The sequence below is a fragment of the Pseudorca crassidens genome, chromosome 12, assembly GCF_039906515.1.
Source record: "Pseudorca crassidens isolate mPseCra1 chromosome 12, mPseCra1.hap1, whole genome shotgun sequence".
In the NCBI taxonomy this organism is placed as follows: Eukaryota; Metazoa; Chordata; class Mammalia; order Artiodactyla; family Delphinidae; genus Pseudorca; species Pseudorca crassidens.
The window spans coordinates 82,869,307-82,896,191 of NC_090307.1; the positions used below are offsets into that span (position 1 = coordinate 82,869,307).

Sequence of the window (26,885 nt, forward strand, 5' to 3'; positions counted from 1 at the left end):
TTCCAGCAGCAATCAGAGGCTTGGGAATCGGGACACTTGCTCCGAGTCGCCACCATGGGGCAGCAGACAATGTAAAATGGAGTGGGAGTGCTGAAGCCAGCATCTAGTTCTAAGTCAGCTGTGGTCTACACTGTGTTGCACTACCTCATGCTGGGTGCAGGGATGTGACTAGGTCCCTGGCTGCAAGAATCCCCCAGACTGGTGGGAGGGACAGCCACATCAGCAGAGTCATTTGTAACATGAATAAATGCAACAATGGAGACATAATAATGATAATGTAATGAGGACAGCTAACTTTTCAGGGGCACCTTCTACATACTAGACCCCAGTTGAGTGCTTGCCAGGCCTGATCTCATTTGATCCCCACACAACCTTGAGAAGGGAGTACAAATACTGTGTCCATTTTAAAGATGAGAAAATGAAGGCACAGAGAGGCTAAGCGATTTGCCCATGGTCACACGGTTAATAAATAGCAGAGACAAAATTTGCAGCCAGGTCACTCTGGCTCCAATGCACCAAACAATACAGGTCATTATGGGGGATCCAAGGAGGGGTGGTATCCAATCCACCTGGATGGGGATGAGGGGCTTCCTGGAGATGACTTCTGAGTTGAGTGGTAAAGTATAAGCAGGAGTTGGCCAGATGAAAAGTGGCTGGGGTGAGGATGGCATTAGGGGCACAGGGAACAGGAATGAGAATGAGCATGACTATAAACAGTTCATGTGAAAGGCACGGAGGGGTCAGGAGGAGTCTGAAGACTATAATAGGGCCTGTAGGCCTTGTTGGAGACTTGGGATTTTATCTGAGGGTAATGGGGAGCCATGGAAGGATTTCGAATAGTGATATGACCATGTGTGTCCTCTAGAAAGATCCCTCTGGCCTCTGGGTGGAGGATGAGCCAGAGCATGGCCTAGAATGTCACTGGCAAGACCAGTAAATAGGCTACTGCAATAGTCCCAGCAAGTGATGATGGTGGCTCACTAGGCTGGTGGAAGTTGGGGTGGGGATGGACAAGCTTGAAAGAAGCACTCAGAAGTTAAGTGACCCCTGGATGGGGTAAGGGTTAGGGTTAGGGTTAGCGTTAGGGTTAGGGTTGTTGGAATTTCCAGGAGTGGATTAACTCATCTAGGAAGAGTAAGAAAGTCAGAGGGCCTGGGGTGGAGCTCTGGGGGAACCCCACGTTTGAGGGGGTTGATGAAGAAAGTGCACTGTGATAGGCTAAATAATGGTCCCCCAAAGATATCCATGTCCCAATCCCTGGGACCTGTGAACATGTTACCTCACATGGCAAAAGGGAGTTTGCAGATGTGATTAGAGTTAAGAATTTTGAGATGAGGAGATTATCCTGGATTATCTGGGTGGACCCCACATAATCACAATGGTGCTTTTAAGAGGGAGGCAGAAAGATGAGAGAGAGACAGAGACTAAAGATGCTGTGATGCTAAGATGAAGGAAGAGGCCAGGAGGCAAAGAATCTGGGCACCCTCTAGAAGCTGAAAAAGGCAAGGAAACAGATTTTCCCCTAGAGCCTCCAGAAAGAACGCAGCTGTAGCCCAGGGAGGCTGACTTTGGACTTCCGACTTCCAGAACTGTAGGATGATAAATTTATGCTGTTTTTAACCACTGAGCTCTGAGTGTGGCACCCACTGGGGAAGCGTAGGAGGCATGGTTTGAGAGGTGGGAGGAAGCCAGGGGAACAGTGTCTCACTGGGAACTAGAAAGTAAGGTGCAAGAAGGAAGGTGAGACCGATGATCGGGGGTGAGGCTCAGGCCTCTGTGCTTGACAAGCTCCTGTGTGAATACTGGTCACTGTGCCTCCTGAAAGTTGAGGACATTTGGACAACCCAGACCAGGAATGCCAACAGAACTCCGCAGTGAGGGCAACGTTCTGTGGGCGTGCTGCCCAACATGGCCGCCACTCGTCACCTGTGCGACGTGGCTACTGCGGCTGAAGAACTGAGGTTTTAATTTCACTTAATTTTAGTTAATTTAAATGGATATAACCACACGTGGCTTGTAGCTCCATACCGGATAGGACCTGGCACTTTCCAGGCCTAGACCTCACTTGGCTGCAGGTCTGGAAAGAGGCAAAGAGGTTCTGACCTGCTTGGAATCCCCTCTGGAGTGGATGAAGGTGGACAAGGCCTTGCCTCCTGCTCAGAGCAGGCCCTGGAGGCCTCGGGCCTTGGCTGCTGTGGGGTCACACTCACCCCCCTTCTGCGACTCGATCTCCTTCTTGGCCTGCTCCAGGATGCTCTTGATGGCGTCATCCGAGCCGGTCTCTGGTGTGCGGATTCTCGGGGTGATACTGCCTGGGGGAGGAAAGGAGGCGTCTGCTGTGGGGACCTGCATGTTGGGGATCAGTCCCTGGAGCTGGGCAGGGTGACAGCCTGGTGCCCTCCTCTGAGGGCCAGACCGTGAGTATGTGTGGCAGGACCATCACTTTGTTAGTCTGTGTGACAAACTGTGGACCTACAAGTGATTCTAGCTTGAAATAATAATAACAACAACAAAACCCACTGACGGCAGCCACCATCAAAGCTAACAGTTCTCAAGAACTTACTACATGCTTTATGCTCATTTAACCCCCACCATGAGGCTGACAGATGGGGAAACTGAGGCACAGAGCAGCTAAAGTGGATTGCCTGAGGTCACTCAGTAGATGAATGCAGAGCTGGACACAAACTCAGGTGCTTGTGAGGTCAGAACTTGGGCCCTTCACACGGATTACCCTAAAAACTGAGTCTGGCAAGGTTGGCAGTCACCCAGGCTGTCGTACAGATGGGTAAACTGAGGCTTGGCGGTGCTCAGCGGGTATCTGCCAAGGCAGCCCCTGGGGCCCAGACTTCTCCCACGTTATCAGCCTGAACGGCATCACAGCGGCCAGAGGGGGAAACTGAGGCACAGAAAGGCAGAGTCACTTGCCCTGAGTCACACGGCTGTGAGGTGGCAGACCCAAGGCTCTGAACCCCGAGCTGTGCTCTCAGACCCCAGCCAGCCCCGTGCCCTGGGCTGGGTCGTGGAGACCAGGTCTGAGCCTGTGCGTCACAGATGGGCCCTCGGCCGGCACTTACCTCTTTGCCGCACCTGGATGGTCCTCAGAGCCAGCACATTCTGCTCGTCTGACAGGAACTGCTTCATCTTGATGAAGGGCTCCTTGCCCTTCACCGTGAGCTTGCGCCAGGGCTTGGGCCGGGCCAGGATCTCGCTGACCGAGCCCTGGGACAGGCCCAACACGTAGTGGCCAAACACCCGCTGCCCGATGTTGTGTTTGAGCAACTGCTCCTTCACCTGGAATGCGATCTCCGCCGTGTCCAGCTGCTCCTCCTCTGCCCCGGCTCCCGCTGTGGCCACGCCTCCACCACTGCCCTCTGCTGGCTCAGGGCCCCCGGGCGGCTCAGGGCCAGGGGCTGGGGTGGCAGGGGCTGTGGGCGGCTTGGCGCCATAGAAGGCCGGGGGGAACACCAGCAGGCCTCCCGCCTCCCCCTTGAAGGCAGCCGGGGGCATCATGTGCTTGGACAGCAGCGTGTCCCCTGCCAGTCTCTCCCCTGAAGCCAGGCTGGGGAAGGGGGACAGTGAGAAAGTCCGAGGGCCATCAGGGCCGAGGCCAGGGCCCAGCAAGGGCTGCCCTGGGCTGGGGGACAGGGGGTCTTCGGGCCCTGGTGGCGGTGGGAGCTGTGGAGGGGATGGGTAGGACTGCTCCGTGCCCAGAGAATCCTTGATGGCAACATCCTCTGAAGGGTCTTCCTCTAGAACACCAAGGCAGACAGACAGAGGAAGAGAGGAGAGACAGAGAAAGACAGAGAGGTGGATAGTGATGGGGAGAGACAGAGACAGGGAGAGAAATCACAGAGAGACAGAGATAGGAAAACAGAAATAACAGGGGAGAGACAGAGACAGGCAGAGGTGGAGAGACAGAGACAGGCAGACAGAGACAGTGAAAGACAGAAAGCAACGAAGGACAAAGAGATAGAAAGAGGGAGACAGAGAAACACATACAAAGAGACAGAAATTTGGAGGGAGAGGAAGGGGGCACAGGGCAGGAGGGAGTGGGGACAAGTGCTATAGGCGTCTGGCAGCGCGAGGCGCCAACACTGGCTGTTTCTGCCACACACACTCCCTGCCCCCTTCTCTGATCCCCATCCTTCAAGGCTCGGGCCAAATGCTAGTTCTGGGGAGCCCCCCTCCCACCATCAAGCACATCAACTGAGCACTCGTTATGGGCCCAACACCTTGCCCTGGGAGGATTAACCCCCATCCCAGAGCAGGACAGCCCACTTCCTGGGTGCTCACCCTGCACCCCTTGTCTATGCGTTTGTATTTCCCATGCTGCTAACTTACTCCACCCGCACAGGGCCCATTACTGCCCCCACCTCACAGATGAGGAAATGGAGGCAGCACACAGAAAGTGTCGGCTGGGGCCACATGGCTGAAAGGTCATGAAGCCACTGTGTGAGGAGAAGGGGCGATGTAGGGGAGACAGGCGTGTCTGCAGGCCGTGCCCAGGGGTCTGCTGTAGGGGGTGCAGTGTGAATGCCCTCCTTGTCCCGTGACCTCTTCTACTGCTCTCGAAGGCTAGGGCATGAGCAAGCCCTTCGGGGGACCTCAGGAGGGCCTGAGTGAGCTGTGTGTCCCTGAGTGTGGGCGTGGATGTGGGTGGCACCCTGTGGGACAGCTGCCTGCTGGCTTAGCTGTGGATGGCGCCCAGCTCAGCCCCTGGCACCCAGGAGGCGCTCTATCAACATGCCCGCCTTTTATCCATCATCTTCCGGCCCATGTGGAAGGCAGTGGTCTGAGGGCATGGAGGAGGCCAGAGACCCGCGGGCAGCTCCCACCCCAGCCCCTCAGTCCCAAGAGCACCCCTCCTCCCCTACCAGGGCTGGCCAAAAGACCAGGCTTTTCTAGAAGGAATTTCTGCGCAGGGAAGAATGCCTCCTTTGCCATGAGCAGGGAGTCTTCGGGCTTTGCCATGCCCTGAGGAGACAAGAAGCAGGGCTGAGAGGGCATGGCTGGTACAAGGCTCTCAGGGGCAGCCTGCCCTGTGGGGAAAGTGGCGGGGACACTCACCTGGGGGAGGCTGCAGGTGTTGGAGGCCAGCTTCATGGCTTTGAGGATGCTGCCAGAGAAAGTGGAGAGAGTGTGAGGCCAGCCAGTTCCCCAGGCCGGGGGAGAGGCACTACGACCTGCTATCTTCCCTGATTGACAGCAAGGACCCCAGCCCCCAGGACCCCATGTAACACGGGACTCAATGGACAACAGGCCTTAAATAGTGGGCTTGTGAACTGGTCTGCTGTCACCTGGAGGAGTGTGGCTTGAGCTCATCTGATTAAGGCATCATCCCCCTGCCCAGTTACAGCACCAGCAAGGCTATGTTTTCCCACAGGCAGCTCTTGATGACAAAGGTCCGGGCATGACACCCAAGGTGCCAGTGGAGAGTTGACAAGGGTAACACAAAGCGGGGTCTGGTGGGAGGGAGGAAGATGGTGAACTTTGCCGAGGGCCCCTTGCTATCTTCCCAGGCAGCCGCGCCCCACACAGTACCTCAGCTCTGTTTTAATTTCTTCATAGTCAGACTGTGCCTGAAGCTTCTCTTCCAGCTTCTAGAAGAACAAAGATGGTGAGGCTGGTCCACGTCCTTCTGCCTGGGGACTCCCCGCCCATCTCGCATCTGCCCACCTCCTCCCCAAGACCTACTTCGATGGCCTCCGACTTGGCCATGAGCTGCCGCTCTAGGTCTGCAATCTGGTTGGCGGAGGTCTCCTCCAGCTCCTGCAGAGAGTTCTGGAGGTGCCGCACATCCTTCAGCAGCCGCAGGATCTCCCGATCCTTGGAGGCCAGGGCAGCCTCAAGCCGAGGGCCCGAGCACAGAGCGAAGTTCACCTTATCCTGGGCACAAACAGGGGCTTGGAGGGGCCGGGAGGTGTGGGGCAGGGGGCTGCAGGGCTGCTGTGCTCCCTGGGGTGACTCAGCCCCTCTTACAGGCCTGTGGCTTTCCCCTTACCACTTCTAAGCCTTTGCTCAGGCTGGTCCCACCTGCCTGGATGTCTTTCCCTCTCTTCTTGAAAAGAAATAAGGAGGGAGAAAGAGTGGTCAGAGAAAGTATTTTGGAGGAAGGTATGTCTAAACTGTGATGAAGTTCAAGAACAAGTTAGTGATTTGGAAAGTTGCTTGGCAGCCTCTGCTAAAGGTGAAAATTCGGTGCCCTAAGTCCTGGTGGAATATATGCAGGAGAAATGTGGGCACTTGTGCACCAAGACACAGGATGTGAACGTTCACAGCAGCCCTCTCTGTAATAGCTCCAAACCTGAAACCCCCCAGAGGCCTACCCACCAGAAAGTGGACAGATTGTGGAATACTCACACAACAGAATACTAGACAGCAACAAAAACGAATAATCTACATTTACTTGCAACACAGTATGATGACTCTGCCAGATATATCATAGAGCCAAAGAAGCCAGACACCAAAGTGTACGCGTGATTCTATTAAGATCAGATATCAAAACAGGCAAAACCCATCTGTGCTGTTAGAAGTCAGGGGGAGTGGCACCTGGATGGGGTCATGAGGGAGGCTTCCGGGTGCTAGAATGTTTTATTGTTTTTTTTTAAATATTTATTTATTTATTCATTCATTCATTTATTTATGGCTGCGTTGGGTCTTCATTGCTGCACGTGGGCTTTCTGTAGTTGCGGTGAGCGGGGGCTACTCTGTTGCGGTGCGCGGGCTTCTCATTGTGGTGGCTTCTCTTGTGGAGCACAGGCTCTAGGTGCACAGGCTTCAGTAGTTGTGGCACACGGGCTCAGTAGTTGTGGCTCAAGGGCTCTAGAGCACAGGCTCAGTAGTTGTGGCACACAGGCTTAGTTGCTCTGCGGCATGTGGGATCTTCCCGGACCAGGGCTTGAACCCGTGTTCCCTGCATTGGCAGGCGGATTCTTAACCACTGTGCCACCAGGGAAGTCCCTAGAATGTTTTATTGTTGATCTGGATGCTGGTTATGGGCTGTGTTCACTTTGAAAAATTCCAAATGTTGTACACTTATGACATGCACGTTTTCCCTTGTGGATGTTATACTTCAATAACACATTTATTAAAAAGGAACAAAAAGAGCCCGCATGCTGCCAACTACAGAGACCACGCGCTCTGGAGCCCGCGTGCCACAACTAGAGAGAACGAAGAGCCCGCACACCACAATGAAAGATCCCACATGCCGCAACTAAGACCTGACACAGCCAAAACCAAAATAAATAAATATTTAAAAAAAAAAGAAAAAAAGGAACAAAAAAGAACTAGTCAGTTGGGTGAGGAAGTGGTAGTTATAGGATGTTCCTGGCTGAGAGAACAGCAAAGGTTTGGGTTTCTAAATCGGGCCCAGGTCCCACTCCCAGCAGCAACAGACCCACAGGATTAGACCTGAGACCTTGCAGCCATGAGACACGTTAGGGTGATTCCTTCCTCATCCTAATTTGCCACCAGCCCCAAGCCCCACAGCTTCTCCGGGTTTTAGGAAATGGCCCCTTTGTCCTGGTTGAAGATGAAGAGGTTTCTCTTTGAGGGGACGTGAAGTCAGGCTGCCCTTGAGCTCAGTTACAAATGAATCTCAGCAGCATTAAGAAGAAAGAAAAACAAAGAACAACTGACCACTACCAACCCCAGCTATTCTTCTATGGAGCTAAATGCCAATTAAAACAGGAAGCGGATGCCATTAACACATTAAATTAATTAGCATCGAGCGCCACTGTTGTGCTCAGAAAAGCTCACCCCCCGGCCCAACCCAGCAAAGTTCCTCATGGCTGATTAGCACAGGCATTTGCTGGCTTCCATGGGGGTTAATTAAGAACCACTGGCAAATTCTCTCTGAGGCATCCTCACGAGCGCTCTCGCTCTCAGTCTTTCTTGTGTTCATTCTCTATGTCGTGCAGACATCAGGCACGTTGATACATACACACTGCCTCCTGGGACACGGGCACAGGTGCACACACCTATGGACACACACTGACACATGTACCTGTGGGGATACTCATGCTGAGAAGCACACGCACGGAAATGCATAGGCACCAAGGAGACGTGTCACCATCACACACACAGACGTGTATGTGCTCAGAGGCCACATGCTCACGTGGGCAAAAACACCCTGGACATACCCCAAACACACTAGTAACAGTAACACTGCATTAAATATTTACTGAGCATAGACTATAAACCAAGCACCATGTAATCCTCTCAATAACCCTATAAGACAGGTCCTATTTATACAGATGAGGAAACTGAGGCAAGTTAGGTTAAGCATACAGTTATTTGCCCAAAGGTCACAAACAGACACACATACACAGTAAAACACGTTCAGAGAGACTCATTCCAATATTTAAACAGAAAGACAGATAGAGACACAGGTCTATGTATCAGGGTGTCAGGTGAAATGAAAATTATGCCAGCCACTTCAGGTTCATGAATGGAGGCTGCAAATCACCCTGGAGCAGACCTGTTATTATGTAAGCAATCATGAATTTCATTCCTTGATATCTGGAAAGAAATCTGGAAAGAAGGTGGACCAATTTACATAAGGAAGCCAGGCTTTCTGGGAGAGGAACAATGAAGACTCTTATTACATGACAGAAGGGTAGGTTGGGGGGGCCCTGATTAAAATCCCTTGGCAGGGGCTTCCCTGGTGGCGCAGTGGTTGAGAGTCTGCCTGCCGATGCAGGGGACACGGGTTCGTGCCCCGGTCCGGGAGGATCCCACATGCCGCGGAGCGGCTGGGCCCGTGAGCCATGACCGTGACTGTGCGTCCGGAGCCTGTGCTCCGCAACGGGAGAGGCCACAACAGTGAGAGGCCCGCATACCGCAAAAAAAAAAAAAAAATCCCTTGGCAGGAAATGTCCCCAGGACCCAAAGGGGCACCAACCTGGAGGAATGAGAAAGATGTACTGACTAACTGGCTTAACACAGGAACCTCAGGGTTGATGACTAAAGATTGGTTCTTTGTAACATGTGGCTGGTTGGGAAACCTCATTAGAATCACCCTGATACATTTTAGGAACTCTTGGCTGATATGAGTGTCAACCTCAGCTCTTGGTGAGCAGCTCCACTGCTGTCTGGGAGGGACTGAGAACCAGTGGGGCATCCCTGTAGCCGTCCCCGCACATCTTCCAAGCAGTGTGAGACCAGTGGTCAACAGCAACACCTGGTGGCAGCCACCAAAACTGCACGGCTGCTCTATTGATCAAACTCACCCTCCTACCCACTCTTGCTGGGCATCTGGCAACTAAAATGATCCTCTCTGGCCTGACTAAATTCCAAAGTATATGGAATCAAGGTATGTGGAAGCTTGAGCTTGAAAAGTTAAAAGAGCTGTGCTGTTTTTGACCCTCAGCTGGTGAAGCAAGTCACAGTGATTATGTTTAACTACACACTGACCTTGGCAATTAAAATGCTATGCCCACAGTATGCACACACAGACCCACACCCATTCATGTGTACAATTTCACACAAATGCGCAGGGTCCACCCACAAAATGTCACCCACATATTCAAACCCACAAACCTGGCCTTTCCCAACCTTTCCCCGTGGCTCCTCCACCATCCTTACCCCACTGGGTCCCTGAGGAGAGCAGCAGGCCAGGCGGATGGAGCTGTTGACGGAGGCAAGTTGTTCCCGAAGACTTTCCACCTCCCGCTGGGCAGCCTCGGCTCGCTGGGAAGGAAAATGGGGCAAGTGTGGTTAAGAGGTGAGCGGGGCTACACTGGATCCCACCCTGGCCCTCCACTGCTTCCCTGCACCGTCTCAGGCAGCAGCTGGGAAGGCAGGTCTGAGGGCCTGGGGTCCTCCTTTCTGGGTCCTGGACCCTTGAGTTGGCTCTTGGTTTCCCTGGTGTGTATCCAAGAGGAGCTAGAACATTCCCTCTTCACTAGGGCAGGAAGGGAGATGCTGTCTTGATGGAACTGGCAATTTTTCACACGTTCCCAGGCCACTTCTGTCTGCCAAGTAAACTTCAGGCCTGGCTAGTCAAAAGGCCAGAGTTTGTCCCCAGCTCCTGTGCCATATGGTGTCTGCAGAGGTGGCTCACAAGCTGTTGCAGGCCCCTGGGCAAGTTACTTCCCCTCTCTGAGTCTTAGTTTTCCTTTTGTGAAATGGGGGCAATGAAACTGTAGAGGAGTGTTGAAATACATCTAAAATCAGAATGCCACAGTTTACTAAACTGAATCTTAACTCTTCAAAAATTTCTAAGAAAAAGCTCGGAAGGAAGCATCCAAATGTTAACAATGTAGACTTGTGGCCTGGAGAGAAATCTGTACTTTGTCTCTCTTTCTGGTTGTATGATCTTGGGCAAGAAACTTCATATCCTTGGCCTCAGTTTCCCTGTCTGTAAAATGGGCGTCATAAGAGCAACTATCTCATAGGGTTGTTCTGCAAGTAAGTAATTTGGTAAAATACAACTCATTAGGTATTTCACCTTGATGCCTGACACATACAATGTGTCAATAACTGGTTTACTTTATTAACAACAACAGGGTGTATGGGATCTTGAACTATGGAAAATTAAAAGAGTTGCAGTTGTATCTTGACCTCCAGCTGGTGATGCAGGTCATAGCAATTAAGTTTAACTTACACACTGACCTTAGCAATCAGGATGCTGTGCCCACTATACGCGCACAGAGATCCACACACTTCCGCGCGCACATTTCATTGATTTATGTTTTAACTGATTTGTTTATTAGTATCCTGCCTTGTTCCAGGAATGGTTTGAGTTAGGAGTCAGTTTTGTTTTGGGAAAGGTTTTGGGCGTGTGGGGTTGTAGAGAAAACATTTTTATGTTTCCACAAAGGGCATACTGAGCAAATGTGACTGAAACTTGGGATCTGGGCTAAAAGACAAGCCTTGGAGTTAATACATGACTGATTAGCTAGTGAGAACTCCAGAAAGATTCACCTCCTGGGAGATGTCTGTTGACATTTCAAGGGGGGATGAGACCCAGACCGTGGAGACACTCCCTGGGTTGTAAAGCTGGGTTTAAAGCTACTAGTCTTATCTTCCCCTGGAGAGAAGTATTTATATTCCAAATGCTAGAAACCCAGGATCCTTGCCCTTCTGTTCATCATGATACTTGGGAGTAGATTCCTCTCCCTTTCTCAGAAGGTCCCTCTACTATACTATACAACCACCCAGATTCATATTTGGGTGGTTCCTTGCCTACAGCACAAACTCTGGTGCATGTAGGAGGATATCTGGTTCTCGTCTTGTCACCCCAGGGGAAGAACTGGGGCAAACTGGCATGGTTTTTACTATACAAGTAATAATGATCTGCTCTGCTCCAGAATCCTCTTGTTCACATTTAGGATAGTATTAATAAATACAGATATTAAAGACTAGTATGATGACATTTACTTTTTTCTCAGTACTCTACAATGAGCAGTTTTTAGTTTTATACTCAGGAAAAAATAAACATTATTAAAAATGCTTCCTATTCAAACTACTCTAAGAACGCTCTTCTTAAGCCCACTTGATTGGCAGAGATCCAAAAGTTTGACGACACACAGTGCTGGCGAGGCTATTGGGAAACGGGCCCTCTCAGACCTTGCTGGAGGGAGTGTGTACTGGCACAACCCCACGGAAGGCAGTTTGGTCACATTTGCCAAATTATAGATGCACAGCTCTTTCACCCAACGGTTCCACTTCTAGGAATTTGCCCTATACAGTGGCTTGGGTATGTATGAAATGATATCTGTACAAGGTTATTCACTGCAGTATGGAGGATGACGGTAAAATACTGGAAATACCATAAACGTTCATCAATAGGGTATGAGTTAGACCAGAGGTTGGCAAACTGCAACCTGCTGCCTGCTTATGTAAATAAAGTTTTACTGGAACACAGCCTTGCCCATTCGTTTCCATATCGTCTATGCTTCACTCTACCACTGCAAAGTTGAATAGTTGTGACAGTGACTTGCAAGGCCGAAAATATTTACTCTCTGGTCCTTTATAGAAAGTTTGCCTTCCCCTGGGTTAGACGATGGTGCGTCCATGTAGTGCAACACGACGCAGCTGTGAAACAGAAGGAACTGCTTTATATACAGATACGGAACAAGCTCTAAGACACATACACGGAAAAACTAAGGTTCAGGAGAGTGTACGTAGTATTAATAATTATTATTTTTTTAAAGGTGCTAATTATTCTCTTAAGGATATGCATACCAAGGTTGTGATGATTTCTTTCTTTTATTTATTTATTTTTGGTCACACGGCATGTGGGATCTTAGTTCCCCAACCAGGGACTGAACCTGGGCCCTCTGCATTGGAAGCATGGAGTCTTAACCACTGGACTGCCAGGGAAGTCCCTCATTTTTGTTTTAGAAAGGGGTAAAAGTAGATATTCATGGGCTTGTGAAGGGATCTCTGGGAGGAGACCCCAGACACTGTAACAGAGGTTGCTAGGGAGAGGGGAACTGGGGGCAAGTTCAGGGAGGGGATGGAGTTTCCTGGCTATGCCCTAATGTACCTTTTTCAGTTTTGAACTAAGTAAATGGATTACCTATTCAAAAAATTAACCTAAAACACGTTATTTTTTCCAACCTTCCTCTGCAGGAGGGAGCACCCTGTCCTTAGGCTGGCACAGCCAGACATCCGGGCCTTTGCCTCTGCTGTGCCCTCTGCCTGGAATGCCATTCCTCAAGAGAACAGCGCCTGGGCTTCAGAACCCAGCTGCAAAGTGTCCTCCTAGGAGGCCTCCCTCAACCACCCCCAGGGAAATGACCACTTGCCCTGTCACACTGCTGACCCCTCCTGGCCATGCCCCTGGCTGCTGGTGTTGCAGGGGACCAGGGGGAGATACGGTAGGCCTGCAGGACTCCAGACCAGACCCTTATGGCCACATCTTACCTCCTTTCAAAGTCCTGCCCAACTTTGTCCTGCAGATGGCAACACATCTGAAGCCAGAGGAAGGCAGGACGCGGGAACCCCATTTATAAATGTGAAAACTGAGACTCGGAGAGGCTGAAGGACTTACAAGGACCCAGGCTGGGACTAGGATATGGGGCCCCCAGGGAAGGTTAGGGTCCACACAGTGCCTGCCTGGTGATCGAGTGAGGAGGTTGGTGGAGACCCCAGGTGGGGATGGAGGGAGAGAAGCAGCCCCGGGCTTGTCCCTCGTCACCGCCCTCGGCTCTGTGGAACATAGCTCCTCACTCAGTCTGGTTGAGAGAGACCCATGTCCCAGCTTAGCCTGGGGACGGGCCTGGGATCTCTGGTCACTGCTCTGCCTTCCTCCCATGGGGAAGGGCACTCGTCATGCTCTCAGGCTGCTTCCTGGCCTTTACCAGGGCCGTCCCGTGCCTGGAATCCATCCCTCTACAGTCTCAAGTTAACTTGTCAGGTCTCAGCTCCACGACCCTTCCTGTGGGATGTCTTCCCTGACCCCTGAGTCTGGGTCTGGTGCCCCTTCCCCAACCACTGCTGCCTGCATCACCCTATTTCTGAGTGTTCTGTCTGTACCCCACCCTCCTTCCTCTGGGAACTCAGGGGCTGGGTCCCAGACAGCTCCCAGCCCCAGCACTCAGCATGGCATGTAGTTCAATTAATACTGATTGAGCTCAGCTCCCTCCTCTCCGCCTGGCCCGAGACCCCCGCCCCGGGGAGAATGAGCCCCCAGCACACGTCTCCTCACCTGATTAGCTTTCTCCAGGTTGGTCATGATCAGGCCGACTTCATCTGCCCTGAGACAGAAAGACGAGGCCCTGAGGAAGGGATTCTGGCAGCCACCAGTGCCCCCGCCATTCCTGAAACCCCCCAGCCCCTGCCAACCCAAGGGTGTTGCAATGGAGGCCTCGAGAAGGCTGCCTTCCATCCTTCCTACTGGAGAGAAACCAAGCTGGGGGGGCGGGGAAAGAATCCAGGCTGGGGGGAAATGAAAATGGGGCCTTAGCACTGGACCCCTTCCAGGCAGCCTGGCCTCCCATCTCCCCCAGGGGTCCACTCTCTGAAGGTGCCACAGAGCTACACCTTCCAGCCTTTGCCTCTGCTATGCCTTCCACCTAGACGCCTTCCTCAAGAGAACAGGGCCTGAGCTTTAAACCCAGCTGCAGAGTGTTCTCCTAGGAGGCCTCCCTCAACTACCCTCATTTATTTTGCTGCCTCACCACCCCCTTAGGTTGACAGCGCCTAAAGGATCGGGACAGGCCTCATCCACCTCGGCTGCCCCTTTGCCTAGCAAGGGGTGGGGCCACAAGGGGCCTGCAGGGAGCATTTGGTGACTGAACGCCACACATGTGCTACACGCATGTTCCAGTTCAAGGCCTTCTTTGCATAAGCTGTTCCCACTGCCCAGAGCACCTTTTCAAGCATTCTTCATGTGGCCATCTCCTTCCCATCTTTGAGATCTCATTCTGAAGGTCATCTCCTCAGGGAAGTCCTCCCTGACTACCTGGATAATAGGACACACCCCTCCATGTTATTCTCTCTTGCTGCTCCTGTTTTTTCCCTTCATGGCATTTACCATGTGGCCACAACAGTGTCAGGCATACAGTAAGTGCTCAACAGTGTCTGTGAATGAAAGACTTTATTCCTGTACATCAGCTAGTGTCTGTCTCCTCTCCTTGACTGAGGACAGGCCCATGTTCTGGTGTTTCCTCCAGGGACCCAGCATAGCACTGGGTAAACGGTAGGTGCTAAATAAGTGTTTGTGGATTAAGTTATATCTTAAAGCCTGAAGAAATGTTGAGTCCAGAGTAATTTAAGTTAATGACACTTGGCCCTAAGGGTTGGACTGTGAAGCTGGGGAGTGGGGACAGCCCCTGGAGGCTGGGGCAAGGCAGAGGCCCATGACTAGCAGAGTCCGCTTAGCTGGAAACCCAGAATGTCCTTTATACCTTGTGCTACATGGATGGCACCACAAATAAATGCTGAACAGCTGTGAGCCTATGCGAGTGTGGAGCAGAGAGTACTTAATTAAATGGGTGTCTCAGGTAGAATCCAAGGGAGAATATCAGAAAGAGGAGGCATGTCTAGAGTGTGAGAGGCAGGAGGCGTGTCTGGGAGGGTCAGAGGGAGGAGGCATGTCTGGGAAGGTCAGAGGGAGGAGGCGTGTCTGGGAGGGTCAGAGGGAGGAGGCGTGTCTCGGAAGGTCAGAGGCAGGAGGCGTGTCTGGGAGGGTCAGAGGGAGGAGGCGTGTCTCGGAGGGTCAAAGGGAGGAGGCGTGTCTGGGAAGGTCAGAGGGAGGAGGCCTGTCTGTGAAGGTCAGAGGGAGGAGGCGTGTCTGGGACGGTCAGAGGGAGGAGGCGTGTCTGGGAGTGTCAGAGGGAGGAGGCGTGTCTGGGAGGGTCAGAGGGAGGAGGCGTGGCTGGGAGGGTCAGAGGGAGGAGGCATGTCTGGGAGGGTCAGAGGGAGGAGGCGTGTCTGGGAAGGTCAGAGGGAGGAGGCGTGTCTCGGAAGGTCAGAGGGAGGAGGCATGTCTGGGAGGGTCAGAGGGAGGAGGCGTGTCTGGGAGGGTCAGAGGCAGGAGGCACACCTCAGCACGGCATTCACTTACTTGGATGCCGCCTCCTCATCGTATTTCCGCCGCAGCTCCAGCAGCTCTGTCTGCGTGGCCTTCAACGCTGGGAAAAATTAAAGTGCCGGAGTAAGGCCCTCCACCCCCAGGGAAGTGGAACCTGCTCCCCTTCTCTGGGGCCCGGAAGGCAGAATGAAGCTTGGAGTAGTGAGGAAAGATTTTTCTCTCAGAACTGGTGACAAGCAGCGAGTTTCCTGCCCCTAGAAGGGCTTCTAGCTGGAGGGAGGGCTGTGGCATAGCCAGGGTGGGGAGGGCAGATGACATGATTCTCTATGAGTCTATGAAGCTCAGGGGACCCAGGTAAGTGGAGGGGGCAGTCTGTCCTGGGACCTGGCGTATGAGCCCCCTAACACCTTTAAGGTCACTCCAGGACCTGGGTGGGGTGCTCCGTGCATGAGCTCACCCACCCTGAGGCCCAGCCCTGGAAGTGAGGGGACGGGAGGGGCAACGAAGTCAACAGATACATGTATATTACAACAAATGAGGGATTTCTCATAAAGTTCCAGATTTCTGATTTCTCTAGCAAAATGGAAGGGACTGGCTATACTGGGCAGTGCCTGGCTGGGGCTCAGCAGTGGCCACCTCTTTAGATCAGCCTGGGTTCTCCAGTTTGACCCACACCTCACCCTTCCCTATTGCATATCCTAATCCAGCCAGCTTGGCTGCATGCCCGGCCCCTGTAGGCACTGCATGTGCCACCCCGGATTGAATTCTATCTCAAACCCTCTCTCCACAGTAGTACGACCCCCGGGACTGGGGCTCTGATCCCTGCTGGGTAATGTAGGTCTTTCCTCTCCCTTCCCAAACTCCTTTCTTGCCGTCCTGATTCTAGAACCCCTGACCCTGTGTTCAGTGTCGCTGCCCCCTCCCACTCCCCCTGGGCCTCCTGGTCTGACTGGCTGGGGCGCTGCACGAGGGCAGGGGACATGTGCCGGATACACACCTGAATGTAGGACCTTGATCTTCTCCTCGGCTTCCCCCAGTCTGGCTGCCAAAGTGAAGGCCTGTACTTCCTGAAGGCCCCTGTGAAAAGACCTGGCGTGTGGACCAGCCCATCCTGGCTTCCTGTCCCCACTCCCACTCCCTGTACAATCTGCACCTCCGTCTTTTTAATGAGTCCTTAAACATGACAGTCAGGCACTTGGCTGCCCTGCGGTTTTGCTGACTGTGTGGCCTCCATTAGAGCTGGTGCCCAGTTAAGGTTCTGTAGCAGCCAGTGACCTTGCCTCTCTGGGCCTCAATTTCCTCATGTATAAAATGGGTTTCTGATGGAGTCTGCCTCAGAGAGTGTTGTGAAGCACGTTCAAGGTGGTGCCCAGCACCCAGAGTTCCCTCAGTATCACTGGTAACTATTATTGTCCCCTTGAGAGGCACTTTTTTTCCCTTTTCTGTGGCAGGAGTTTGGGAAGCCCCCCAGCCCACTGTGGTCTAACTTGGGTGTGATGCAAGCATCCCAGCGGAGAAGGAGGACCCCTAGCTATGCTGGGGGAGGGTTTATGCAAAGCCTGAGCCTTACCTTGGCTGGCTCAGTGACTCTAGGGAAGGAGCCCTGTTTACCTTGATCTTATCCTGCTCCCTCCCCCTCGCTCACTCCATTCCAGCCACACTCCCCTCACACATCAGGCACGTTCCTACCTCAGGGCCTTTGCACTGATTGTTCCCTCTGTCCCTATATACCTGCAAGGCTCCCTCACCTCCTTACGGCTTTGCTCACCTTCTCAGTGAGGCCTCCTCCAACACTCTATTTAAAACTTCAGCCCCCGGGGACTTCCCTGGTGGCGCAGTGGTTAAGAATTCTCCTGCCAATGCAGGGTACATGGGTTCGAGCCCTGGTCCGGGAAGATCCCACATGCTGCGGAGCAACTAAGCCTGTGCGCCACAACTGCTGAGGCTGTGTGCCACAACTACTGAAGCCTGCACGCCTAGAGCCCGTGTTCCGCAACAAGAGAAGCCCCCGCACCGCAACAAAGAGTAGCCCCCGCTCTCCGCAACTAGAGAAAGCCTGCGCGCAGCAACAAAGACCCAACGCAGCCAAAAACAAAATAAATAAAAAACCAAAAAACTTCAGCCCCCATCTTTTCCTCTTCTGCTTTATCTGTCGTCACAATGCTTGTCATGTAGCACACCACTTATTTATCGTTTTTGTTTGTGTTTTCCTCACTAGAAAGTAAACTCCAGGAGGGCAGAGAGTTTTGTCCATTTTGTTCACCGCTGTTGCCTAGAACAGTGGCTGGCACACAGTAGGTGGCTGCATAAATATGTGGAATGAAAAAATAAGTGAATGACAGAAAGGATAAATGTAACAATCATCATAAAATTGTCCTAGAAAGGCCCTAAGAATGCATATTTTATCACCACTGCACCAATCGTAAAGGCAAACATTTACTGACGTGCTTCTCCCTGTGAGCACTGAGCTAAGCATGTACAGGTGTCATTTCATTTCATTCTTATGGCAGACTAGGAGTTGACACTGCCTGTGACAGTCGGTGTTAATACGTCCATTTGGCTGGGCTATAGTACCCAGTTATTCAGTCATACACGAATACATGTACGGCTGTGAAGGCATTCTGTAGATGGGGTTAACATCTACAATCAGTTGATGTTAACTAAAGGAAAATATTCGCAATAACACAGGTGGGCTTCATTCAGTCAGTTGAAGGTCTTAAGAACAAAACTGAGGAAGAAGAAATTCTGCCTCAAGATGGCAGCACTTACGCCCACCTGACAGTTTCCAGCCTGCTGGCCGGCTCGACCAATTCAGACTGGCCAGCCTCAATCGTGTGAGTTAAGTTTTTGAAATACAACTCTTTTTTTTTTTTTTTAATATTTATTTATTTGGCTATGTTGGGTCTTTGCTGCGGCACGTGGGCTCTTAGTTGCGGCATGTGGGATCTAGTTTCCTGACCAGAGATTGAACCCAGGTTTCCTGCATTGGGAACGTGGAATCTTAACCACTGGACCACCAGGGAAGTCCCAAAATACAACTCTTAATTAAAAAAAAAATTCTACTGGTTGTTCCTCTGGGGGACCCTGGCTAATATACCACCATTAGCCCCATTTTCTAGATGGGGAAACAGGCTCAGTGAGGTGATGTGACCTGCCCAGGGCTGGCCACTGAGCTGCTGACGTGTGGCTTGAACCCAGACCTGCATCCCCATCTCCAACCTGCATCTGGATTCCCAAAGGGTCCTGGGCAGGGGTGACTTTCCAGGTCCCCCCTCCCAGACAGGTGGAGCAGCGGGAGCCTGCCTGTCCTTCCCCCACTCACTTTTGTTTCTCTGCCTCATTTCTCTGCAGCAAAGTTTCTGTCAGGAGGGCTTTGCTGGGAATGCCTGGGAGGCGGCTCCCCTCAGTCAGCGTGGGCGCAGCCGGTGACGTCCCCTCTCTCTGTTCTGGAGGGAGAAAAAGAGGGAAAACCGCCCATTGCTGAGAGTGGCGTGACAGCCAGAGCTGCTTTCTGCAAACCAGATCGATCAACAGTGCTGGGAGAAGAATCAATTTCCCAAACTCAGCGTTGGAGAGAGCGCAGCTGTCAGGACCTGTTGTCACTGCGATCAGCTGGGTTGAGCCTTGGCGAGTGCCTGCACAAGAAAGTCAAACTCCATCGTGCCGGCCTCAGACAGCACACCCAGAGGCTTCCTTTGCCCTCTCAGACCTGTTCCTGCCTCCTTGGCCTTCTGTATGATTAAGAAAATCATGGTAAAATATACATAACATAAAATTCACCATTTTAACCATTTTAAGGTGCACAATTTAGTGATACGTAGTATAGTCAAAATACTGTGCAACCATTATCAGTAATTCCAGAACACTCGCATCACCCCAAAAGGAAACCTGTCCCCATTAAGCAGTCACTCCCCACTCCCTTCCCTAGCCCCCGGCAACCCCTGTTCTGCTTTCTGTCGCTACGGATTTGTGTATTTTGGATATCTCAGCACTGGAATCATAACACCTATCCTTTTGTGACTTGATTCTTTCACTTAGCATGTTTTTGAGGTTCATCAAGGTTGGACCATGTGTCAGTACTTCATTCTTTTTTATGGCCGACTAATATTCCATTTCGTGGTTATGCCATATTTTGTTTTTTCCCTTTCATCCATTAATGGACATTTGGATTATTCCCACGATTTGGCTACTGTGAACAGTGCTGCTATAAACATTTGTGTACAAGTTTTGTTTGAGCACCTGTTTTCAATTCTTTAGGGTATGTCCCTAGGAATGGAATGGTTGGGTCACAGGGTAACTCCAGATTTAACTTACTGAGGAGCCACCACACTGTTTTCCCTTCCCCAAAATTGATGGCACACATTCAGATGCTCAGTCATCGCCCCTTACCTGCAGGTGCCCTGGGGCAGGGCCCACGTCAGGTCCATCTTTACAGGCCCTGTGGCAGTTCATTTGGGGATCAGTGTGTGCCTTTGGCACCGAACTTATGGAGAGAGAGTTGCTCGGGGGCCAGCCATTGAGGGTGAGTGGCTCAAGAGTTCCAAAATTTGTTCTCCCAACCTTGGGTCCAAGTGACTCAGTTAAATCCTGTCCTAGTTTTTAAGTTTCTACTGTGATCCTGGCACAGGAGGGTGAGTGTAGAGGTGGGCGGTTTGTAGAGTGAGCCCCTCTACTCTAGAGGCTAGTACAGCAGTCAGCTTATAATACACACATGCACGCACACACACACGTGCACACACGTACTGGGTACGTTCCAGGTGCCTAGGCCACAACAGTGAACAAAAAGGCAAGTTTTGACCATCATGATGCAGAATAACAAGTGTCCTCAAGGAGAAACACAGCCCGGGACCAAGGTCAAAAACTTCTGTTCTGATTCCCCACTTGGCCACCTGTGGCTTCTGTGACTCAGTTTCCTCATCTGTAAAATGAGGCCAATGACACCTCAGAAGATTGATGCCAGGAGACAGTGAGATGCTGTGTGAAAGGCACACTGCACAGAGCAAATGCTCTCAAGAGGCAATTTCCACAACTACTATTATTCTTACAGAAGGAAGTTTGAACCTCAGAGGGACCTCAGAGGAAGGAGTGACAATTTTGCTGGGGAACCTCAGAGGCTTCACAGAGGTGTGTACATATGAGCAGGGGCTGAAGAACTGCCAAGTCCTGGCTTGGCAGTGTGGTTGGAATCGTATTCCAGGTGCAGGACCAGAGTTGGCAAAGTGCTGTTATTTTAGTCACTGTAAATCTTCCCCAGAAGACCCTGCCTAGGGCCAGGCTTACATCAGGTGCTCTCTATGTAATGTGGGGAGGGGGAAGGGAGGAGGTTGTGAAATGGGGGACTGTGAGAGAGTGGTTGTTTCCTGAGAAGAGACTTTGTGTCATGCTTTCATTTGACAGGCCTCAGCCCATTTTATCTTCACTACGTGCCAAATCTGGCCCACTACCTGTTTTGTCAATAAAGTATTATTGAAACAAAGCCATGCCTACTCATTTACATACTATCTATGGCTGCTTTCACCCAGAGTTAAGTAGTTGTGACAGAAACTACATGACCTGCAACACCTGCGATAATTGTTTTCTGGCCCTTTTCAGAAAAAGCTTGCTGACCTCTGAGGTAAATACTACTCATTCGTTCATTAAACAAGAATCCCTTCACCTGACTCCCCCAATTCTCTGCTCAATTTTTTCCCCAAAGTCTTTCTCACCAACTGACATACTATATATTTTACTAACATTTATTGACACTCAGTCCCTCCCTCTAGAAGGTCAGCATGATGAGAGCAGAGATTTTTGTCTGTTTTGTTCCTGGCTGTGTCCCCAGTGCCTACGACAGTGCCTGCACGTCAATGAACATCCAAAACTTGGACGGTTACCAATGGCTTTCACCTGCTATTTGCTCCTCCCTATGGTAACCTCCTACCTCACCTTCCAAAGGTAACCACCACGCTGAATTTTGTTCGCCATTCTCTTGCTTTCAAACATTTTTATCACAACATATGTACACCCAAACACTATTATTTTTAGCTTTGCTAGTTTCTTAACTTGTCTCATTTGGGGCTGAGACAGTGCTGTGTTCACTACATCCTATTTCCCTCTCCTCCTGGGCACACAGCCAGACTACATTTTCCAGCCTCCTTTGCAGCAGGGATGTGGCCAAAGTGATGTGTGCCACTCCCACAACCTCAGTGTGATCCTCCACATTCTTTCTCTGCCTGTTGGCTGGGTGTCAACATTCACTGTGACTCTGGATGTTGAGAATTGACGATGACAGGACTACCACAGCCTGGGTCCCTGAATGACTGCGTGGAGTGTCCCCTGCAACTTCCCCTCCCTTCAAATATATTAAGCCTCTGAGATTTGGGGTTGGTCTGTCTCAGCAGAAGTGCACCTTAACCCATCCCACATCTAAAATTATGATAGAGTTGAGTTCCCTGCCCTCCTTCCCCCACAAGGGTGGCCGAGTTTGGCTGCCAAAGATCCACAGCCCATTTGTTTATTATGGACATCCTGTGAAAACCTTATCAGTACCTTTGGGGCCGAGGAGCTCAGGGTGTCTCTTCCACGAACTGTGGAGCTCTCGCCGCGGCTGCCCGCTGGGGTCGAAGCTGGGGGACTGCAGTCTGTCGTCTGGGCTGCGTGAAGCCTCAAACACAGGCACGGGGTCTGCACAGAGAGAGGAGGACAGGGGTGGTGGGAGCCCTGGGGGCCAGGGGGTGCCCCGGCTGAGGCCACAGGGCCAGGGAGCTTGGGTGGGAAGAACCATCCATAGGAGCCATCTGGAATCGCTCTGGTGGCTTAGGGGAGCAACGTGGACTTTCTGCTTTATGAGGGAGCCGATCTCCAGGCACCTGCTCTGGAGAGCAGGTGCCATCCCCATGGGTGTGGCTGTCCTGCCCAGCTGGGAATAATAATTATCATAATAACTTCATTTTCCTGATTCTATATGCCATCTGTGGTGGCCATGAGATTTTGTCCTGCACACCACCGACCACAGGGAACATCACTTAGCAAGGACCCTAGCAGGCACACTCTGAAATCCATCAGTTCAAACCTAGCCTTCTCATGGGACTTCCCAGACAAGGCCTGCAAGCAGCAAGGATAGAGGTAGACCTGCTTCTGGGGGACACAAAACTGCTCTGAGGGCTGAGGACCGGCCCGTGGCCTTCCCCAGTGCTTCCTTCCTTAGGCTATAATGTGGTCTGGATGCTTTCACCCAGTTCCCCACCTCTCCTAGCTCCTATTTTCCTTCACCCGAGGTTCCATAATAGCATCTTTGCACATATAACCCTTGGGGTGCTTTTCAATGGATCTGGGCCAACACACCATCATTTGTGACACTTGTGGCCGATTAAATAATAGTTTTTCTGGGGGTGAGATATACACCTGGATATAAGATGTCTCCGTATTTCCCAAAAGCTAAATTGAGGACTCCAGGTCCTTCCACCTGCAATTCTGTCCCCCCTCCCACCCTGTCACCTAGCAAGCACTTCCTCTTCCTTCAGATCTAGAATCCAACACCTCTTCTTCCAGCAACTCCCCACTTGGGGCAGGAGGTTTGGTGTAGCATCTTCCATGTTACAAAGCCAGTCCCTGGGAATAGGTTCCCACGATGCAGCCAGCATCCCCTGGAGGCTGGCCTGGATCTAACTTGTTTTCACATATGAGGAAACTGCTCAGAGAAGCCAGGTGACTTGCTGAAGAGCGGAGGAGAGACTCAAGTCTGGGTCTCTTTCTCTGATGCCACAAAGACTTCCTGTCTCAGTGGTGTGGATATTTCGACCCCAGTAGCTGCAGGTAGGTAGGTGTTCATGGGGTCCCAAGAAAGCCAGGGCCTCCTCGCTTCAGACCAAGGGGGCTGGTCTGGTCCACATTTTTTCTAATGCCCCAGAGCCCTCTCTCTTCCTGGTCCCTCCTTTGGGATCTCCCACCAGCATCTGCTTGGCCATTGCTCTCTGCTGGTGTGGACCCTGGAGTCAGATGTCCCTGGTCCTGGTCTAATCTATACTTGCTTCTTAGGATTGCTGTGTGACCTTGGTAAATGGCGCTACCTCTCTGTGCCTCACAATAAAAGTACTGACCTCGTGAGCCTGTGATGAAGATTCATGTAAAGTGCTCAACACGGTGCCTGGCACTTGGTCAGCTCAGGACAAATGGAAGCCCTCACTATTATTCCTGCCCTTCTGAGTGCAAGCCACACTGACCTTCTTCTCTCAGTCCCTCAAACGCACCCCAGAGACTTTGTACGGGAGGGAGCCTCTGCCAGGAACACCCTGCCCTCCCCTATCCCTTTCAGCTAGTTAATGCTTACTCATCTTAGCAACTCAAATGCCAATTCTTCCAGGAAGCCTTCCTTGACCAGTCGGTCTTCTAGTATGAGCTCTCCCAGCTGCCTGCACCTTTCCTTCACAGCACTCACTGTACTTCCAATTTTCATTGATTTGCAAGTGCACCTAATTAATACCCGCTGGACTGCAAACTCCACAACAAGGCAGGGCCGGGACTGCATCTGTTCTTGCTCTTCCACTGGACCCCTTGTGGGGTGAATGAAGCCTGACCCACAGTCCAACCCAATAAATATCTTCTGATGGAAGAAACGGGGCAGAGCCTATACGTGGGGACCTTCAGGTCCGGCTGGAACAAGGCCACCTCTGCATTTTATCCCTCTTCTCCCGCCTGTTTGTTTAGGTGGTGGGAGGCTCAGACAATGGGTGTTTGTGTCGAGGTAAGCAGGTGCACAGGAACGCTGCTGCTGGCTTTCCTCTGTCAGCACTCCCCCATGCCCCGTCATTAGGCAGGGGCTGCTCAGCAGGGTATGCCATTATGTCTCCCCGGGCTGATGTAATTATACATTGACATAATTAACCCAGCAAGCGCATTAGGCAGGCCAGCTAAAAATTCATCTATAATTATTTGTTGTGTGCATGCTAATGAGTCCATCTGCACTGCCTTTGTACAACACGGACAAATTAATTTACAAGTCTGGATTTTTTAATAAGTTAAGGGAAACGCTTCCTATTGTGTCCTGGTTTTTGAGAAAGGAAGAAAAAGGCGACAAGCGCTTGCCGGGGTCAGGGAGGTTAGATAAACACGGGAGACTGCAGCTGAGGGCTGCAGAGGGCTCAGCTCTGGTTCCAGGGAGGAGGGAAAGATCCAGCTCATGGCTCAGGGGCCGGCTGGCTAGGAGCCAGTCCAAGCCAAAAGATGACGCTCGGGTGAAAAAGGAAGTAATTCACCCCATTCCCAGGGATCAGAAATTGACGTTCGTTGTGCGCGGAGGCACTGCGGTCCCCTTGCTGCCTCGGCCTCTTTGTCCAGGGGAAGCTGACCACAGGTGGCCTCCTGGACAGACTGGAGGAGGTGGGTGGCGAGTGGACACTCAGTACGGGGTCAGCGGGTTCCAAGGCTCTCTTTGCCTTCATTTGCCAGTACAGGGTAGAACATAGTGGTTAAACTCTCAGAACATGAAGTCCAGCGCTGGTCTCAAGACTCAGTTTCCCCACTTAAAAAGTCAGAAAATATTACAGTTTCTACTTCTCAGAAGTTACTACTGGGAAGACTGAAAAAGATTACTGAGAGAGGCAGCATGATTTAAGGACTGCTGGTGTCAGCTCCAGCTCTAAACTGGCCATGTGACCTTTGGACAGTTAACCTCTCCAAGCCTCCATTTTCTTATCTGTAAAATGGGGCTGCAAGGACTGAATGAGAGAATGTGTATAGAGATTTGCACAGTGCTGGGTGCACAGTAGGGCTTGATAAGTGTTGGCTGCTGTTACTACCCTGAGAGGGGGCAGCACACCGTCCCGTGACGTTCTAGGAGCTGCGGTCTACATGGCAAAACTCCACAGAGACTCAGGACAGGGTAAGGCCTCATATACTCTCATCAGTGCCTGGGAGACTCAGAATCCAGTAATCCTGCGTTGAGCTCCACTCAGGGACTCAAAGGCTCCAGCTTAGAAAGTCACACTGAGGAGGGACAATTTGTCAAGTGTCCAACACCCCTACCCCAGTGCACAGTTGGGGAAAAATGGGGTCCCATGACTTCCCTGAAGTCTGCCAGTGAGTTGGCGATAGGGCCAAGATGGGGCCTTGGGCCTCGGCCTCTTCTTCCCACACTGTGCTTCCTCCTAGATCCTCAATTTGAGACAGGAAGTCGGGCAAGGTTCAGATGACTCAGCCGACGTCAGGCTGTGGCCAAACCCTAACAGCCGGAGCACTTTAAATTGATTAGAATTCATACAGTCTTCACCACAACACTGTTAGTAGGGCTGTTGTGTTTCCATTCTATAGATGGGCAAACTGAGGCATGGGGGAGTGAAATCACTTCCCCAAGGTGAGGCCCAATAAGGTAGATGCTGCTATTTCCATTTTCCAGGCAAGGAAATGAAGGCCCAGAGAGGAGATTCCATGTGCCCAAGGTCGCCGAGCTCAGAAGTGGCAGGGGTGGGATTTGAACCTGGAGTGCCTGGTGACTGTTTGTAGTGGGCTAAGCTGCCTTGAGGCAGGGCATGGGGGATTACTAGGCCAGAAGCACGAGAATGAGGGCGCTGTTCTTGGCCTTGCCACAGGCTTGCTGTGTGACCTTGGACAAAGCATCAGACTTTTCTGGGCTCCAAATTTCTATCACAAGTATCCCTGAGGCACACACTCAATCAACATTGGTTATCACCAGATAGGGGTGTGGTCCTGCCAAAGTGAGTGCTTTTGGCCCTGGGCCTATTCCTTGGCGCTGGGATGCTCAGGGAGGGTGATTATTAAACGCCTTCATAGCTGAACTTGACACTTGAGGTTTGAACATTGTGAATCCTCCAAATTCCCAAAGCCACTCTCAGATAAAGGGGGAGAGGGACAGGTTGGGAGGCTGATGGTCAAATCCTGGCTGTGACAACTTTAGGGAAAGTCACTTAGGTCACCTGAGCCTCAGTTTCCTCCTCAGTAAAACAGGGATAACAACAGGACCTACTGTAGAGGGCTGTGCAGGGACTCCATGAGCACGCTGAGCCCCTGCGACAGTGCCTGGCATCTAACAGAGTCTAAGTGAGCATTACCCTTATTCTTATGACTTGTGGCAGTGTGGGATGTGCCACCCAGCTCTCCCTTCAAGAAGAACGTCCTGCGAGGAGTTGGTGACAGTCTCCAGGCGCTGCACCTTCGGATACACTGCAGTGTTGGTTTGGAGGTCAGGTTTCCCCAGGCCTGCTCCCAGCCAATGACCGAGCAAGATAGAGACAGTAGGGCTGGGCCACTCCTGCCGATGCTGGAAAAGGCAACCTAGTATCATAGACTAAAATGTTTTCCCCCAAACCCATATATTGAAGCCTTAACCCCTGATGCAACTGTATCTGGAGACAGGGCTTTAAGGAAGTAATTAAGGTTAAATGAGGTCATTAAGAGTGGGGCCCAA

At 51.6% G+C, this 26,885-nt stretch overlaps 1 protein-coding gene across 9 annotated transcripts in view; it reads right to left on the reverse strand.

Annotated features, from left to right (window-relative positions):
* Positions 1-26,885, reverse strand: part of CUX2 (cut like homeobox 2) — a 261,518-nt gene that overhangs the window by 19,249 nt on the left and 215,384 nt on the right. For 6 of the 9 annotated variants that reach the window (XM_067700851.1, XM_067700847.1, XM_067700855.1 and 3 more), the window contains 12 exons: positions 22,013-22,147; positions 18,807-18,930; positions 16,482-16,561; positions 15,518-15,584; positions 13,658-13,706; positions 9,586-9,690; positions 5,695-5,886; positions 5,542-5,600; positions 5,068-5,116; positions 4,875-4,995; positions 3,075-3,749; positions 2,211-2,312 (listed from right to left, as the gene is read on the reverse strand). In XM_067700851.1, the coding sequence (XP_067556952.1) occupies positions 2,211-2,312; positions 3,075-3,749; positions 4,875-4,995; positions 5,068-5,116; positions 5,542-5,600; positions 5,695-5,886; positions 9,586-9,690; positions 13,658-13,706; positions 15,518-15,584; positions 16,482-16,561; positions 18,807-18,930; positions 22,013-22,147 (1,758 nt within the window). The remainder of the gene's footprint in view (positions 1-2,210; positions 2,313-3,074; positions 3,750-4,874; positions 4,996-5,067; positions 5,117-5,541; positions 5,601-5,694; positions 5,887-9,585; positions 9,691-13,657; positions 13,707-15,517; positions 15,585-16,481; positions 16,562-18,806; positions 18,931-22,012; positions 22,148-26,885) is intronic. The other 3 variants (XM_067700853.1, XM_067700852.1, XM_067700848.1) reach the window with 2 other exon arrangements.